At 45.3% G+C, this 19,171-nt stretch overlaps 3 protein-coding genes across 5 annotated transcripts in view; 2 read left to right on the top strand and 1 right to left on the bottom strand.

Annotated features, from left to right (window-relative positions):
- Positions 1-5,027, top strand: part of LOC144697525 (uncharacterized) — a 248,637-nt gene extending 243,610 nt beyond the window's left edge. Inside the window, exons 3-4 of the mRNA XM_078569562.1 lie at positions 418-1,551; positions 2,755-5,027. Coding sequence (XP_078425688.1) covers positions 3,117-3,764 — 648 coding nt within the window. The 5' untranslated portion in view covers positions 418-1,551; positions 2,755-3,116 and the 3' untranslated portion in view covers positions 3,765-5,027. The remainder of the gene's footprint in view (positions 1-417; positions 1,552-2,754) is intronic.
- LOC144697978 (uncharacterized) overlaps positions 1-19,171 on the bottom strand; it is a 608,842-nt gene that overhangs the window by 71,166 nt on the left and 518,505 nt on the right. The window lies entirely within an intron of this gene.
- LOC144698243 (uncharacterized) lies at positions 10,189-14,424 on the top strand. 3 transcript variants are annotated; one of them, XM_078570228.1, is made up of 3 exons: positions 10,189-10,245; positions 10,654-10,775; positions 13,189-14,424. In XM_078570228.1, exon 3 carries the CDS (start codon positions 13,270-13,272, stop codon positions 14,284-14,286), a length of 1,017 nt encoding a protein of 338 aa, XP_078426354.1. In that variant the 5' UTR covers positions 10,189-10,245; positions 10,654-10,775; positions 13,189-13,269; the 3' UTR covers positions 14,287-14,424. The 3 variants fall into 3 exon arrangements, with proteins under 3 accessions (XP_078426354.1, XP_078426355.1, XP_078426353.1); XM_078570229.1 differs by having other exon boundaries at positions 12,872-14,424; XM_078570227.1 differs by having other exon boundaries at positions 10,189-10,270.

The following is a 19,171-nucleotide window of genomic DNA, read 5'->3' as shown; positions in this document are numbered from 1 at the left end:
TGAGCGACACCGCATGTGCGATAGCCATCTTTGTGGGGGGCAATGTCCAACAGGGAGCATGCGTGGGGGCCATTTTTGGAGTCTGCAAATCCAGATGAATAACCTGCAGGAGGGACAATAAATCAGAGATAGAGTTTGGTGTGAAATCAATGGGTTGTTGTAAAACAGGAGATCAGGGTAACAGTCAGAAACAACAACAATTTCTATTAACATCATAAATCATCCTAGTGACCTTCTCAGGAAAATTATAAAACAAAGTGTGACACCCAGACACAGAAGGAGATATTAGGACAGGTGACCATAAGCTTGGGCAAAGAGTTTTCAGGATAGTTTTAAATAGTCGCTTGGTTGTACAGAACTTGACCATTACTGAAAAAAGAGACAAGCTGTTAAAGCTTTTCGTTTTGCACTCATCAGGACAGACGCAAGAATCCCAAATTTCAAAGGGAACAACAATTTATACTGCATGAGAAAAGGGTGCTGATTGGCTGGCCAGCCAGCTCTGATTGGTTCTTCCCATGGAGAATATAGCAGGGATCAATTGTTCCCTGTGCTTTTGTTCAATTCAACAAAAGGTCCCTAGCCTGGATTTGTTCCTTCTGCCTTCTGCAGTGTAAATGAACCGTATTATGAGCCCAACTGATAATCTTTGAAACTTGGTGTTCTTGCATCGGCCCTGATGAGTGCAAGATGAAAAGTTTGGCAGAATGTCTATATTTATTAATGCTCAAGTGTCTTAGGGGAAAGTGTGGTCGAGATGGGGAGAGTTATTGGGAGAGAATTTCAAAGCTTTTGGATGAGGGAACTGAAGGCACATTCACTAATGGTGGAGCAATTAAAATAGGGAATGTACAAGGCCAGAATTAGAGCAGTGTAAATATCTCAGAGGGTTGTGGGGCTGGAGGAGATTACAGAGATAGGGAGGGACGAGGCCATGGAGAGATTTTAAAACAAGGATGAGAATTTTAAAATCAAGTTGCTACTTGACCAGGAGCCAAGGCAGGTCAGAAAGCAGAGGGACTCGCTGCGATTGAAGACACAGACGGCAGACGTTTGGATGGCTTCAAGTTTACAGAGAGTAAAATGTGGGAGACCAGCCAGGAGTGTGTTGGAATAGTCGAGCCTGGAGTTAACAGCGGCAGAGATGAGGGTTTCAGCAGCAGATTCACTGAGACAGGGTGAGGTCGGGAGATGTTACAGAGGTGGAAACAGGCGATCTTAGTGATGGCACAGATATGAGGTCAGAATCCCATCTCAAGATCAAGTGTAACACCGAGGTTGTGAACAGACTGGCTTAATCTCAGACTGTTCCCAGGGAGAGGGATGGAGTTGGTATCTGGGAAATGGAGATTGGAGCAGGGACTGAAAACAGTGTCCTCAGCCTTCTTAGTATTTAGTTGGAGTTAATTAGTCATCAGGAAGAGAAGCAGGAACCAGAATGGGCCATGAGACTGATCCCAGGTTTAACTTAGTTAGAGAGGGAGAGAAGGAAGGAAACCCTGGGAGGTTTGGAGAAACCACCTTCATGATCACTCATTAAATCTCCACACAGTAAGTTTTGGACACAAGGTTAACATCTGCTATTCTGTATGGTCGGTCAGTGGGTTTCAGATTAATGTTTTCTCACGAGTAATGACTGAAGTGAAAGATCGAAAAAGTTGTTCCTTCTGGTTGTACAAATTTGTTAAAAAGATCCGGAAAGAATTGTCCAAAGCTCTGTTTGGATTTCAGCACAGGGAGGAGGGAGAGTGGTCAATGTGGTCTCCTCTACACTGGAGAGACCAAACGCAAACTGGGTGACCGCTTTGCGGAACACCTCCGGTCTGTCCATAACCATGACCCAGACCTCCCTGCCGCTTGCCATTTCAACACTCCACCCTGCTCTCATGCCCACATGTCCATCCTTGGGCTGCTGCAATGTTCCAGTGAAGCTCAACGCAAACTGGAGGAACAGCACCTCATCTTCCGACAAGGCACTTTTCATCCTTCTGGACTTAACATTGAGTTCAACAACTTCAGACCATGAACTCTCTCGTCTATCCTCACCCCATTTTTAATCCCCTTTTTTTCTATATTCATTTTTATTTTTTATCCACTTATTTTCATTTTATTTTTATTCATTTATCCATGGTTTTATCCCCTTTTTGATCCTCCCTTCTAACCTTTTTTCCCCAACACCGCCCCTCCCCACCCCCCATCTCCAAAAGGGCCATTTGTTACTTGGTCCATGTTGTTCTTTCACACGATGCTACCCTTGTTCTGCGATTATCATATTCTACTTTCTTATCTTTATGCCACTGTCAGCACATTTTTTAGCCCTTAACGCCACCATTAACACTCCCTTTGTCCTTTAGCTCATGATATCTTTGTCAATCTCTTTGTCGCCACCTATTGCTGGCCTTCTATCCAGCTTCACCTGCTCCACCCCACCTTAAACAACGTAAATTTTATCACATTTCCACTTCTCTTCAGCTCTGAAGAAGGGTCATACGGACTCGAAACGTTAACCTCTGTTTCTCTCTCCACAGATGCTGCTAGACCTGCTGAGATTATCCAGCATTTTCTGTTTTTATTTCATATTTGCAGCGTCCGCAGTATTTTCCTTTTATCAGGGAAGAAGGAGAGTGTGTGGGACGGGGATTTGCAGCTTTGGGGGAACACAAGCAGAAAAAATGTTCCATAGGAACTAGAATTGTCTGTTCTGAATTTCTATCCTGTACTGGCAGTGATGAATTTTGTAAACTCCTTTTTCAGAGAATCGGAAGGGGAGGATTTGCAGATGGGGAACTCAAACCAAACACATCAAGATCTGACAGAGTCACTCGATTCATCAGGACCTGAATATCATCGGTCTATGAATGTGGATGGAGAGTGTTTGTCTGTCTTGTCTGTGGGAAAAGATTTTAAACATCTGTGTGACTGGAAAAGCACCGAGACACACAATGACCCGAGTGAGAGTGTTCCAGTGAACTGACTGTGGAAAGAGGTTTAACCAGTTACACAGTCTGAAAAAACATCACATCATTAACAGATGGGATAAACTGTACACGTGTTCTGTGTGTGGACAAGGATTCAACTGATCATCAAACCTGGAGAGACACAGGGACACCTGGACCATGGAGAAACCGTGGAAATGTGGGGACTGTGGGAAGAGATTCAATTGCCCATCCCAGGTAGAAAACTATCGACGCAGTCACACCATGGAGAGACCGTTCACCTGCTCCGAGTGTGGGAAGGGATTCACTCTGTCATCCCACCTGCTGAGACATCAGCGAATTCACACTGGGGAGAGGCCATTCACCTGCTCCGAGTGTGGGAAGGAATTCACTCAGTCATCCAGCCTTCTGACGCACCAGCGAGTTCACACTGCAGAGAGGCCGTTCACCTGCTCTGAGTGTGGGAAGGGATTCACCCAGTCATCTGACCTGCTGAGACACCAGCGAGTTCACAGTGGGGCGAGACCATTCACCTGTCCTGTATGTGGGAAAGGATTCACTCAGTTATCCAGCCTGCTGAGACACCAGCGGTTTAACACTGGAGAGAGGCCGTTCAGCTGCTCCGAGTGTGGGAAGAGATTCACTGAGTCATCCCACCTGCTGAAACACCAGAGGTCTCACTCTGGGGAGAGACCATTCACCTGCTCCGTGTGTGGGAAGGGATTCACTCAGTCATCCCACCTGCGAACACACCAGCTAATTCACACTGGAGATACACCGTTCACCTGCCCTGAGTGTGGGAAAGGATTCACTTGGTCATCCCACTAGCAGAGACACCAATGGATTCACACTGGGGAGAGACCGTTCACTTGCTCCGAGTGTGGGAAGGGATTCACTCAGTCATCCGACCTACGGATATATAAGCAGATTCACACTGGGGAGAGACCATTCACCTGCCCTGTATGTGGAAAGGGATTCACTGGATCCTCTGAACTGGTGAAGCACCAGCGAATTCACACTGAGGAGAGGCCGTTCAGCTGTACCTCCTGTGGAAAGAGATTCGGGTCTTCAGGCCAGCTCAAAGCACACGAGCGAGTTCACACTGGGGAGAGGCCGTTCACCTGCTCTGAGTGTGGGAAAAAATTCACTCAGTCAACTAACCTGCGGACACACCAGCGACTTCACAAGTGACTCCAGAGTTTGGATTCTGCTGTTATTCACACCGAAAACTGAACCATCTTCATTCTGATAGTTGGGGTTTGTTTCTGCTGATGATGATGATAATCCCTGTAACTGGGCTGAAGTTTAAAATTCTGGATCTAAAGCTGATTGTGTTCTCGGGGCTGCAGTGGACCAGGAGGCTCCACAAGTATCCCCATCCTCACTCCAGGATCAGTTCATTGTGACAGTTCACACAGCAACAAGAAAACAACATTCCCTGATGAGGGCCAAACCCAGGCGGCAGGAGTGGGAGCGCTGAATAACAGCATGTTTAGTTCAAACACAGAGGACTTGTTCAGCCAATAACAGCATCAAGTGTGTTGGACATGACCATGAAGTGAACAGTGAGGTGAAATAGTGCCACAAGCTGCGGATGTACAACTTCCAATTTCCAAAACCTACCAACCTCATCAACGCGGCTCCTCTGAAACTTTCAAGGGAAATATTGATCCTTTATAAGGTGCCGTTCCCAGAACTATACACAGTCCTCCAGGTGTGATCTAACCAGGACTTTGTACAGCTGTAGCAAACCTTTCCCTCTTTCCTATAACAGCCTCTGTCACAGGTTGTACAGCAAGGGGAATTAGATTGTATAGATTGAATAAGAAAAATATGGAGATGCTCCCTCAGAATAAAGTTCCTTTTCAAATTCCATTTGAAATGAACTTCATTTTTTGAAAGCTCTATAAGAATCCCCAGCCCAACTCTTCATGTCATTGGGTCAGGGAAACTTTGTTAATTTTCACACACTGAGCATGGACACTGCAGAAGCTCCTGCACCTCTTTCAGTTTTGTTTTTCTTAACTCAAAGTTTTCAAAAGGGAATTGGACAATGACTTGAAAGGAAAAATAAAATCAATGTCGTTGAGAGAGAGAAAGAAATTGAGTCTAATTGAAAGAACATTGTAAAAATCTGATATTGGTATGATGGGTTGAATGGTCTCCTCATGTGTTCTGCCATTTTATGATAACATTCTCAGATTAATTTGACGGCAGCATTTCTAAATCTGCCACCCGAATTCCGTTTCCAAAAATCAAAGACCCAAAGTGCTGCTACAGGACCTCACAGTTTAACATGATGTGTAGGTGCCTCTGGCTCTGTCAGGTATTGTTCTGTAGTGGAGTGGTTAGCACATGTCCCAAATGGTCCCCACTTGGAAGCTGGGCAGAAACATTATCAAAATTCCTTCCTTTAATTGTGAGAAAATGTCTCAAAATTCACATTTGATGCTAAATATTAAGGGAATACAATATCTCACAGCCACGTGTCCTCAATCAACGTCACAAAAACAGATTGTCCGCTCATTGTGACGTTGCTGTTTGTGGGGGTGGAGGGGGTGTTGCTGAACGGTGATTGACTGTTGTGTTTCCTACATCACAACAATGGCGACACTTCAAAAAGCCCTTCATTGGCCGGAAAGTGTTTTGAGACGTCCGCTGGCCAGGAAAAGCGCTATATAAATGCAAGCCTGTCTTTCTTTAATTATCTTAAATCCCAGTGTCTGGTAACTGACCCTCGTCAGTGGAAACAGTTTCTACCTATCTGCTCTATCAAACCTCCCATCCCCAATGCCCTCCACCATCTCCCCACCCTTTCCCGCCAAGCTGTGTGAATCTTTAGAAACTCTTTGGGAACCTGAATCAGAGGAGAATGAAGGGAGAGCTGTCTGACTGACCAGAGACAGTCAAGGCACCTTTCCCTTCTTTAAGACGCTGGAACATTGACTCTGATGTTATCAGTGAAATTAACTGACCTGTGACATTGAAAGGATTCTCGTTACTGCACATCAGGAATTCAAACCTAAAATCGGCTTCGGGGCAATCAGAATACTTGGTAACAGACAAGACACCGAAAGGCTGGAAGGGAGACGGCACCGGTTGTAGGAGAGCTGGTTCCCGGTGACATGGATGTGTCTGCAGTGGGTGGGATCAGACTGTTTCCATGTACCCACAGTGAATGTCCCAACCTTTATTTTGGAAGAGTAAAACTGATAGAGAACAATTGTCATTCCGGTATCAGCAATCTGAAGCTTTAACTCGCTAATACCCTGGTTTAGGATATCTTGCAGACTGGTTTTATATCAGTTGCTGTGGTGCAATTGGTCAGCGCATTCGCTGTTAACTGAAAGATTGGTGGTTCACAACACATCCAGGGGTGAAGCCTTCACTGTTTTCTACCCATCAGCAGTCATTGACACTCAGGTCTGGGTTGTCAGTGGGTACCTGAACAGCAAGAAAAGATCCACACAAACATTGCCAGCTCTACTGTTATCCGGTGAGTTCACTCACAAGCAACTTTTTCAAATATTAATTTCAAATATAACGAGAGAACAATTAGACCTACCATGTAACTGTGTCTCACGTATTAGAAATCTATGAAAATATTGGATTCAAACAAACCCATCAGTGATTCGCTTTTCCTCAGCTCCACAGTGAGTGAGACAGGGAAAAGCAGCAAAATTCCAGCCCCGCTCTCTCCACTCACCCGCTGCCAGCACAAAGCAGTGACTGCAGCTTCAATCAGCGGGTTACTGCCCACCCCTGGGACACAAGATACTCCAACCCGGGCCAAACCTCCCAATACACCGAGCACAGGCTCAGGAAAATGCAGGTAGATTAAATCCCGTTCCCTAAACCTCCGAGCAGCACTTACAGAACACCCGAGTGAGTGAGTCACAAATAAAAGTCACACAAACTTTCTAAATCTTTTCACTGAAAAATTCATTTGTTTTATTGAAAAGCTGGTTGTTGTGAATCTGAAAATGAGCACCATGGGATTTGTGTTACTGAGTGACTTGTTTCCCGTTGTTTGTCCGTCAGGTTTGCAATTCAATTTGTGTTGGATGTTGCAGCGAATCTGATTTCAAAATGAGGTCACAAAGCAGGTAAATATTAAATCCAGAAACAGATCCTAAGGAAAATGGATCACAATGTTTGGAAGGAGGTGCAGCTGAGAAGCAGAAGCTGTGAATGATGATCGAGTGGAAAGCATTGGACCCGTGGGCTTCTGCTGGCCAATTCCTTCTCTGCCATTTCATTCAGACAGTTATCTCACTGTGGCAACAGATATGGAGATGTTCTTTTGGTATGTCTGGCTCGCGCAGTTGGTCGAGCATGAGACTCTTACTCTCAGGATTGTGGGTTCAAGCGCCACATTAGATGCCTGTTTTAAAAACTTTGCTGCTTTCATGGGTGAACCCAGCTCTCCATTCCTCCTGCAGTATCACCGCTGAAACTGAGTCTTTCTCCTGTGTGCTTTTGTTAATATCACAGCTGCAAGTATATACGTGAAAACTACCCTCCACTTCACTGGAAGTGCGAGAGACAAGTTTGTAGGTGCGGCCTAATGTACAATGAGTGATGGCACTTTAAAAGCAGCAAGTTCCACTCTAGCCCCTGTACCAACAAAACTGTTCAGAGTCATGGAATTAGAATGGACACTTCCTGGGGGACCGATAGCGGCGGGTCCACATCAAACAGGATCCAGATGAGAATGATCTGATTCATAAGATTAGGGGGTAGTATTCGGGAACTCCTTCTGAACCTTATTCACGTCAAAATGAGTTTCGAGGAAACATTGGATAGGATGGGTTTGTTTCCTTTGGTATATAGGAGGCTGAGGGGAGATTTAATTGAAGTGTATAAAATTATGAGTCACCAAGATAGAGTGGATAGGAAGTACCTATTTCCGTGAGAAGAGGGATCAATAACCAGGGACATAGATTCAAAAATAAAGAAATCCTCACATTGATATAGCGCCTTTCCCCACTACCAGTGCTTTCCAGCCAATGAGGTACTTTGGAAGTGGATTCACTGTTGTAATGTAGGAAACACAGCAACTCCCACACACAGCAATGTCACAATGAGCAGAGATACTGTTCTTGTGATGTTGATTGAGGGATAAATATCCGACAGTACACAGGACTCTGCTCTTTGTGAAGTAGTGACATGGGGAATTTTACACCCAACTGAGAGGGAAGGGGGGAGGGGGGTGGCTCAGTTTAAAATCTCAATGAAATACCTCCGCAAGTGCAGGACTCACTCATTGCTCTGAGGGAATGTCAACCTAAATTTCTGTACTCAAGTTTTAGCAATGAGATTTGACATAGCCTTCCAACATAAAGGAGAAAGTGTTAACATCAGAGCCACAGCAAAACCAACAATTCAATTTAACAGAATTAATGGAAGGATTAGATGGGAGTTGTCAATTAATTTGTTTCACTCAGTGGGCGTGGGGGGGTCTGGAATTCACTGCCTGAGCTGGTGATATAGGCAGAAACCCCCATTGGATTAAAGAAAAGAACGCGTGGAAATTCATTTGGGATTCAGTCAGTCATCCCACCTGCTGACACACCAGAGAGTTCACTCTGGGGAGAGACCATTCACCTGCTCCGAGTGTGGGAAGGGATTCACTCGGTCATCAAACCTGCTGATACACCAGAGAGTTCACACTGGGGAGAGGCAGTGCACCTGCTCTGAGTGTGGGAAGCGATTCACTCAGTTATCCAACCTGCTGATACACCTGTGAGTTCACACTGGGGTGAAGCCATTTACCTGCTCTGAGTGTGGGAAGGGATTTGCTCATTTATCCGATCTCAACCGTGTCTGGCCCATCTCCCATGCATCCGCCCTCACATCTTCCCCTCCCTCCCAGAACCATGATAGAGTCCCCCTTGTCCTCACTTATCACCCCACCAGCCTCCGCATTCAAAGGATCATCCTCCGCCATTGCCTCCAACTCCAGCATGATGACACCACCAAACATATCTTCCCTTCACACCCCTGACGGCATTCTGCAAGGAATGTTCCCTCCGGGACACCCTGGTCCACTCCTCCATCACCCCCTACACCTCAACCCCCTCCCACGGCACCTTCCCATGCAACCGCAGAAGGTGCAACACCTGTCTCTTTACTTCCCCTCTCCTCACCGTCCAAGGGCCCAAACACTCCTTTCAAGTGAAGCAGCATTTCACTTGCACTTCCCTCAACTTAGTCTACTGCATTCGTTGCTCCCAATGCAGTTTCCTCTACATTGGAGAGACCAAACGCAGACTGTGTGACCACTTTGCAGAACACCTTCGGTCTGTCCGCAAGCATGACCCAGACCACCCTGTCACCTGCCATTTCAACACTCCACCCTGCTCTCATGCCCACATGTCCATCCTTGTCCTGCTGCATTGTTCCAGTGAAGCTCAACGCAAACTGGAGGAACAGCACCTCATCTTCTGAATAGGCACTTTACAGCCTTCCGGACTGAATATTGAGTTCAACAATTTTAGATCATGAACCCTCTCCTCCAACCCAACCCCCTTTCCGATCCCCCCCTTTTTTCCCCAATAATTTATACAGATTTTTCTTCTCCCACCTATTTCCATTATTTTTAGATGTATTTCCATCCATTGTTTTATCTCTACTTTTTAGCCTATTTCTATCCCTTCCCTTCATCCCACCCCACCCCCACTAGGGCTATCTATCTTGCTTATCCTGCTTTCTACCCTTAATTAGCACATTCCTTAGATAATATCACCACCTTCAACACCTCTTTGTCCTCTTGTCTATGACATCTTTTGGTTAACTCCACCTATCACTGGCCCTCTATCCAGCTCTGCCTGTCCCACCGACCCCCCCCCCCCCCCACCCCTGCTTAAACCAGCTTATATTTCACCTCTTTTCTATTTTTCCTTAGTTCTGTTGAAGAGTCACACGGACTCGAAACATTAACTGTGTTCCTCTCCGCAGATGCTGCCAGACCTGCTGAGTTTTTCCAGGTATTTTTATTTTTGTTTTGGATTTCCAGCAGCCGCAATTTTTTGCTTTTATCTTAGTAGTTAATAATTTTATATCCTTCTGCTATGGCTCCATCGCAATCAAATCCCAAAACATTATCTATTCAACACGATCGCCTTTCCATGCGGGATTATTACCCAGCATTCCGAGCGATACAGAATGTGCCCTATTCTCACCGCAGGGGAGGCTACGCATGCGCCGTGGCTTGGCTTGAATAGAGCATGCGCGGTACGTTTTCCACGGCGCGTGCGTAGTGGGTGCTGCAGCTGCGATGTTTGTGGTCATCTCGGCTCTGCAACGAGTGAGAAATAACCGACTGTAGGAGGGTAATGGAGGCGGCGGAGTGGGTGTGGCGGGTTCATGAACACCCAGCGGAGGCCCCAAACCCACAGTAGGAATGTACAGGTCCCACGTTTGCTGCAAATCCGGCGGCAACTGCGGGACCTCGGTCGCCTCTCACATTTCCGCTTTTATAGGAGGCAATGTGCAGCAGGGCGCATGCGCGGTCATTCTGGTCCAGGCAGCAGGAGGAGAGAATATTGTGAATTTCTATCCTGGACTGACAGGGATGGATTTTGGAAACTCCTTTTACAGGGGGTTAGAAGGGGAGGATTTACACACAGCAAAACTCAGACCAAGAGGAATGTTTGTCTCTTCTCTATTTCTATCATGGACATACAGTGATGGCTATTCTAAATTTCTATTACAGGACGTTAGAAAGGGTGGATTAACAGACGGGAAACTCAATTCAAGAATCACATCAAGAACTGAAAGATTCGCTCCGTTCATTGGGACCTGACAATCATCAGCATTGAATGTGGAAGGAATAAGGTTTGTCTGTTCTGTCTGTGGGAAAAGATTTCAATCATCAGAGGGACTGGAAAAAACAGAGGGAGAAACTGTTGAGGGATTTGAAAACAAGGATGAGAATCTTAAAATTGAGGTATTGCTTCACTGGTAGCCTGTGTAGGTCAGTGAGCAGAATGGTGATGGGAGGAAGAGACACAGTATAAGTAAGATTTACTTATGATTTTGAATACCTCTATCAAATCTGAAGGGTCTGTACAGAGTAGAGAGGTTGAAACTGTCCCCATTGGTGAAAGGATAGAGAACAAGATGGCACAGATTTAAGAAAAAGTAATCAATGTAGACATGAGAAGAAACTTTTTCACACAGCGAGTGGTTAAGATGTGCGGCCTGTGGGTGTGGTGGAGGCAGCTTCAATCAAGGCATTCAAGAGGATCAGGACCTGAAAAGGAAGAATGTGCAGGTTTATGAGGAGAAGGTGGGGAAATGGCACGAAGTGAATTGCTCATTCAGAGAGTTTGTACAGACAGGAAGGGCCAAATGGCCTCCTTCAATGCTCTCGCAATTATATGAGTCTGTGATAGGCAGTGAAGTTTTGGATTATCTCAGGTTTATGGAGTTTGAATGTGGGAGGCCCGATAGGAAAGTGTCCCCATAGACATGTCTAGAGGGAGCAAAGGAATGGATGAGATTCACAGAGTCATAGAGGTCTACAGCACAGAAAAAGGCCCTTTGGCCTATTGAATCTGTGCCGGTCAAACAAGCACCTAACTATTCTAATCCCATTTTCCAGCACTAGGCCCATAGCCTTGTATGCCATGGCATCGCAAGTGCACATCCAAATACTTCTTAAATGTTATGAGGGTTTCTGCCTCTACCACCCTTTCAGCCAGTGAGTTCCAGATTCACACCACCCTCTGGGTGAAAAGATTCTTCCTCACATCCCCTCTGAACCTCCTGCCCCTTACCCTAAATCTATGCCCCCTGGTTATTGATCCCTCCACCAAAGGGAAAAGTTCCTTCCTGTCTACTCTATTTATACACTTCAATCATGTCCCCCCTTAATCTCCTCTGCTCCAGGAAAAATAACCCCAGTCTATCCAATCTCTCCTCATAACTGAAACTCTCCAGCCCAGGCAACATCCTGGTCAATCTCCGCTGCACTCTCTCTAGTGCAATCACATCCTCCCGATAATGCGGATTCCAGAAATGCACGCAATACTCTAGCTGTGGCCTAACCAGCGTTTTAGACAGTTCCAGCATAACCTCCCTGCTCCTATATTCTATGCCTTGGCTAAAAAAGGCAAGTATCCCATATGCCTTCTTAACTACCTTATCTACCTGTCCTGCTACCTTAAGATACTAGTGGACATGCACACCAAGGTCCCTCTGATCCTCGGTACTTCCCAGGGTCCTACCATTCATCGTGTATTCCCGTGCCTTGTTTGTCCTGCCCAAGTGCATCACCTCACATTTATCTGGATTACATACCATTTGCCACTGATCAGCCCATCTGACCAGCCTGTCGATATCCCCCTGTAATCTAAGGCTATCCTCCTCACTATTTACCACCCCACCAATTTCCATGTCATCCGCGAACTTACTGATCAACCCTCCGACATTCAAGTCTAAATCGTTTATATATACCACAAACAGCAAGGGACCCAACACTGATCCCTGTGGAACCCCACTGGACACAGGCATCCAGTCACAAAAACACCACTCGGCCATCACCCTCTGCTTTCTGCCACTCAGCCAATTCTGGATCCAGTTTGCCAAATTGCCTTGGATCTCATGGGCTCTTACCTTCGTTATCAGTCTCCCACGTGGGACCTTTTCAAAAGCCTTGCTGAAGTCCAAGTAGACTACGTAGAGTTTCAAAAATGTTTGAGCTGAGGCAGAAACAAAGTCCGGCGATGTTACTGAGGCTGATCCACCCGATGAGAGACCTTGCCTTTAGTTCTTCCCTCACAATCCCCCTTTCACTGACTCAAAACCTATTACATTTCTATCTTTCCACAGTTCTGAGGAAGGGTCATCACAACCTGAAAAATTAACTCTTGTTCTCTGCACTGATGCTGCCTGACCTGCTGAGTATTTCTGACATTTTCTGTTTTTAGGTGGAAATAGGCGGTCTTGATGATGATGTGGATATGTGGTTGGAAGCTCATCTTAGGGTGAAATATTTCACCATGGTTGTGAACAGTCTGGTTCAGCCTCAGACAGTTGCCTGGGAGAGAGATGGAGTCAGTGACGAGGAAGTGGAGTTTGTAGCGGGGACTGAAGACAATAACAATCCAGCAGTTTTCATGGCCACTTTTTCCTAGTGCCGGCCCCCGAGATTCCCAGATTCATTCACCTCAATTTCACAACCTGCTTTTGTGTTTTTGTGGGTTCTCTCTCACTCCCTTTTTTCTGTTTTAAATCAATTTCACAGAGGATTAGAAGGGGAGGATTTGCAGTCGGGAAACTGAAACCAAACATCACATCAAGATCTGACGGAGTCGCCTGATTAAACATGGAAGGAAAAAGCACCGTTTACAGCAGGGAGAAACCGTACACGTGTTCTGTGTGTGGACGAGGCTTCAGCCAATCATCTGACCTGTTGGGAGAGAATCCATGGAAATGTGGGGATTGTGGGAAGGGATTCAATCACCCATCCCAGCTGGAAATTCCTCAGCGCACAAACACTGGAGAGAGGCCATTCACATGTTCAGTGTGTGGAAAGGGATTTTCTGATTCATCCAACCGACTGAGACACCAGCGAGTTCACACTGGGGAGAGGCCGTTCACCTGCTCCGAGTGTGGGAAGGGATTCACTCAGTCATTCCACCTGCGGAGACACCAGCAAGTTCACACTGGGGAGAAACTGTTTACCTGCTCTGTGTGTAAAATGGGATTTGCTGATTCATCCTCCCTAATGAAACATAGACGAGTTCACACTGGGGAAAGACCGTTTACCTGCACTGTGTGTAAAAAGAGATTTTCTGATTCATCCAGCCGACTGAGACACCAGCGAGTTCACACTGGGGAGAGACCATTTACCTGTTCTGATTGTGGGAAGGGATTCACTCAGTCATTCCATCTACATAGACACCAGCGAGTTCATTCTGGGGAGAGACCATTTACCTGTTCTGATTGTGGGAAGGGATTCACTGATTCATGGACCCTGCTGAGACATCAGCGAGTTCATACTGGGGAGAGACCATTTACCTGTTCTGATTGTGGGAAGGGATTCACCGATTCATCCATCCTGCTGAGGCACCAGAGGGTTCACACTAGGGAGAGACCATTTACCTGCTCCACATGTGAAAAGGGATTTGCTGATCCATCCACCCTACTGGAACACCAGCAAGTTCACACTGGGGAGAGACCATTCATCTGCTCCAAGTGTGGGAAGGGATTCACTCAGTCATTCCACCTGCGGAGACACCAGCAAGTTCACACTGGGGAGAGGCCATTTACCTGCTCAGAGTGTGGGAAGGGATTCACTCAATCATCCAATCTGCTGAGACACCAGCGTGCTCACAAGTAACTGCTCTGGTTGGATTTAGTTCCCAATGATATTCTTGTCTGAAGCATATTGATTGGAGTGTGTTTCTGCTGATGTTAATAATCTCCAGCCCAGTTACAGATTCTGTATAAAATTGGAATAGATCAGCTTTTTGATAAACAGCGTGTTGAGTAATTTTGATATCTCTAACACAAGTTAGTTCCTTTTGAAGGGCTCTCCCTCTCCCTCTCCCCTGTCTCCTCCATCCTCACCCCCAACAGCAATTGTGAGGAGCTCGTGCAGCTTCTTTGTCACTAAGATTGAGACAATCCAATCAGCTGTCTCTGCTGCTTCCCACCCTTCCATTAACCCACCGGGACAAACTGTCTCTAAATTCCCCCCAAGTCTGAGCCGTGAACTCGCATCTTTTTCCAGTTTCTCTCCCATCTCCTCTCATACCCTCTGTGTGCACCACCTGCTCCATCGACCCTATCCCACTAAACTATTGACCATCCAACTTCCCCATGTTTGCCATCATTGTCAATGGTTCTCTCTTTTCAGATACTGTGCCTCTCTCCTTTAAACCTTCCATTGTTACAATGTCCTTAAATAAAAATAAACCCTTCACTCTTCCATCTTTGCATGCTGCCGCCTCATCTCCAGCCTCACTTTCCTTTCAAAAATCCTGAAACATTTTGTAATCTCCCAAATCTGTGTCCATTTTTCCTAGAACTCCCTGTTTGAATCCCTCCAATCAGGTTTCTGCCCTGCCTCAGTTCAAAAACAGTTCTTATCAAAGCCAGAAGTGAGATCCTATGTGGCTGTGACACAGGTAAACTTTCCCTTCTGGTCCTTCCCGACGTGTCTCACCTGGGAGAGGAGACAGCCAGACCTGTGAGGAACACCTCCGATCGGGCAGTGGGCTGAGTTAGAAAATAAACCCAAGAGTGACATTACAGGAAAACTTGGTTGGTGAGAAGTTGCTGTTAGGCAGTGTGTTTAAAACTAGAAAAAAAACATAACATTTATAAAAAGGTAGCTACCTGGATTTCAGTAAGGAACATCAGCAATAGGGAAGTAACGTTAAATCAAGTCAAAGTGAAATATAGTCATAAAGTAAACCAAAGTAAGATAAAGTTAGAAGAAGTGTAGCAAAGTGAAGTTACTGGTAATTTATTCTACTCATCCTCCTTTAAGTGTAAAATGAGAAGGAAGTAAAATGGGTAACAGGAAGTAGTAGTGGGGCTACAAGGCAGGAGAAACAAAGCAGAGCATTGAGTAAGCTTCGAATGCAGAATTATGTTAAAAAGGCAAAATTAAAGGCGCTCTCCCTGACTGCGCACAGCATTCGCAATCGATGATCAAAAGGCACAAATAGTAAGATACTATCGGAGTAAGATATTATTGCCATTATGGAAACATGGCTGCGTGGCAACAAAAACTGGGAACTGAATATTCATGGATACTGGAAGTTTAGTAAAGGCAGACAAGGAGGTGGAGTTGTGCTGATAATAAGGGATGAGATCAGCACATTAGTAAAGGGGATCTCAGTTTGGAAGAACAATGTGGAATCTGTTTGGGTGGGGCTAAGAATTAGCAAAAGGCAGCAGACATTTGTTGGAGTTATTCATAGCCTACCAGATAGTAATGGTAATAGTAATGTATTAATCAGGAGATGATAGAAGCATGTAGCATAGGCTAAACATTGATCATGGATGACTTCAATCTACATGTACACTGGGTAAACCAATTGAGCACTGATGCTGTGGAAGATGAATTTCTGAAGTATGTTGGGGATGGTTTTCTAGAGCAGTATGTTGAGGAGCCGTCTCGAGGACAGGCTATTTTAGATCTAGCATTATGTAATGAAAAAGGACTAATTAATAATCTTGTTGTAAAAGAACCTTGAGGGGCGAGTGAACACAATATTATAGTATTTTATACTATGTTTGAAAATGAGGTAGTTCACTCTGAAGCAAGGGTGTTAAAGTTGAATAAAGGAAATTATGAAGGCGTGAGGGACAAATTGGCTGAGATAGAATGTGAAAATACATTAAAATGTACAGAGGCAATGTATTCAAAGAATTATTACATAGGCTACAGCACATACACCTTCCTTCAATGTGCAAAACCCCCAAAAAGTCAGTCAACCGTGGTTGACAAAGGAAGTTAAGGATGGTATAAGATTTAAAGTTAAGCTTATGAAGTTGCCAGAAGTGGGAGTAAACCTGAGGATTGGGAGGCTTTTAGAATACATCAAAGGAAGACTAGGAAACTGGTAAAGAAAGGGAGAACAGCATATGAATGCAATCTAGAGAAAAGATAAAAACAGACTCTAAGAGCTGCTTTAGGCAAATGTGGGTCCATCGCATGCAGAGTTGGGGAATAGAGAAATGGCAGAGAAGCTAAATGATAATTCTGAGTCTGCCTTCACCGGGGAAGATACAAGAAATCTCCCAGGTTTAGAGATCCAAGGGAGTAGGGAGAATAAGCAGTTGAAGGAAATTAATATCAGCAAGAATGGGATTGAAAGTTGATAAGTCACCGGGACCTGACATATTAATTAGCAAAATAAACCCACATGGGATAGGAGGCAATACACTGACATGGATTAAGGATTGGCGAACAGGCAGAAAACAGAGAGTAGGAATAAACGGGTAATTCTCGTGTTGGTAGGCTGTGAGTAGTGGGGTACCGCAAAGATCAGTACTTGGGTCCCAGATGATCACAATATATATTAACGATTTGGATGTGGGGACCAAATGTAATCCTTCCAAGTTCGCAGATGATACAAAGCTAGGTTGTGAGGTAGATGTAAAGCAGCTATGGGAGGATTTGGACAGACTTAGTGAGTGGGCAAGACCATAGCAGATGGAATATATTGTGGAAAAATGCGAGGTTATCCACTTTGGTAGAAGGAACTGATGTTCAGAGTATTTCCTAAATGATAAAAGATTAGAAAGTGTAGATGTACAAAGGAACCTGGGTGTCCTTGTCCATAAGTCACTGAAGGTTAACCTGCAGATGCAGCAAGCTATTCGGAAGGCTCGTGGAATGTTAGCTTTTGCCACAAGAGGATTTGAGTACAGGAATAGTAAAGTCTTGCTTCAACTGTTTAGAATCTTGTTTAGACTGCACCTGGAGTAGTGTGTGCAGTTTTGGTCACCTTGCCTCAGAAGGATATTATTACCATAGAGGGACTGCAGCGAAAGTTCACAGGCTTGTCCCGGGAATGGTGGGACTGTCTGATGAAGAGAAATTGGACAAACTGGGCCTGTATTCTCTAGAGTTTCGAAGAATGAGAGGTGATCTCATTGAAATCTACAAAATATTTTTAAAAATAGGCAGGGTAGATGCAGGTAAGATTCTTCCACTGGCTGGGGAGTATAGAACCAGGGGACACAATTTCAAAATAAGGAGGAAGCCACTTCGGACCGAGAAATTTCTTTACTCAGAGGGTTATGAAACTTTGGAACTCTCTACCCCAGAGGGCCGTGGAAGCTCAGTCATTGAGTGTGTATAAGGTAGAGATTGGGAGATTTCTGATTAACAATAATGTAAAGGGTTATGGGGATAGTGTGGGTAAAAGGTATTAAAGTGTTTGATCAGCCATGATCGTATTGAATGGCAAAGCAGGCTGGACGGGCTGAATGACCTCCCCTTGTTCCCATTCATTGTTTATGCCCAGCTGTTAGCCTATTTCCGATCTTTCTTCCCACCACCGTCCCCTCCCCCCACCCCACCCCCGGTTGGGCCATCTGCCACTTTCCAGAGTGCTTACCCTGGTCCTGCCATTATCACATTTTGCTTCCTTAATATCACCATTTGCACCTCATTTAGCCAGTACCACCACCATTAACTATTCTTTGACCTTTTGTTTATGACATCTTTCACCATCTCTCCTTTGCCTCCACCTATCGCTGGCCTTCTATCCAGCTTCACCGGTTCCACCACCCTTAATCAGTACGTATTTCACCACATCTTTACCTCCGTTTAGATCTGAAGAAGAGTCATACGGTCTCGAGACGTTATCTCTGTCTCTCTCTCCACAGATGCTGTCAGACCTGTTGAGTTTTTCCAGCATTTTTGTTTTCGTTCCCCTGTTCCTATGTCTGCGGTGGATCCCCCTCTCCCAGGCTTTGGCTTCCATGTGGTGTTCTGAATGATGACAGTATTAACCTTCTCCCTACAGAATTACCTGGAAAAACTCAGCAGGTCTGGCAGCAACGGAGGAGAAGAAAAGAGTTGACGTTTTGAGTCCTCATGACCCTTCAACAGAACTGAGTAATATTAGGAGAGAGGTGAAATATAAGCTGGTTTAAGGTGGGGGGGTGGGGGGAGAGAAGTTGGAGGGGTTGGTGGTTGTAGGGACAAGCAAGCAGTGATAGGAGCAGGTAATCAAAAGATGTCACAGACAAAGGAACAAAGAGGTGTTGAAGGTGGTGATATTATCTAAACGAATGTGCTAAATATCACCACCTTCAACACCTCTTTGTTCCTTTGTGACATCTTTTGATTATCTGCTCCTATCACTGCTTGCTTGTCCCTACAACTACCCCGCCCCCCAACTTCTCTCCCCCCACCCCCCCACCTTAAACCAGCTTATATTTCACCCCTCTCCTAATATTACTCAGTTCTGTTGAAGGGTCATGAGGACTCGAAACGTCAACTCTTCTCCTCCGATACTGCCAGACCTGCTGAGTTTTTCCAGGTATTTCTGTTTTTGTTTTGGATTTCCAGCAACCGCAGTTTTTTGTTTCTAACCTTCTCCCTAACCTGTCCTAACCCGTCTGCCCGTTCATTTATTGAAACCAGGGATTCCACTTGTTCTAATGGTGACTTTCCTTGCCTGGCTAGTCATTCGTTGATGTCAGCCCTTGAATTGTTTGGAGGTTGTTTCATCATGTTCCCACGTTTCAGTAACAGA

Source organism: Cetorhinus maximus, chromosome 23 (assembly GCF_964194155.1).
Source record: "Cetorhinus maximus chromosome 23, sCetMax3.hap1.1, whole genome shotgun sequence".
NCBI classification, from domain to species: Eukaryota; Metazoa; Chordata; class Chondrichthyes; order Lamniformes; family Cetorhinidae; genus Cetorhinus; species Cetorhinus maximus.
The sequence above is the reverse complement of the archived record's forward strand: the minus strand, read 5'-3'. Positions and strand labels throughout refer to the sequence as shown.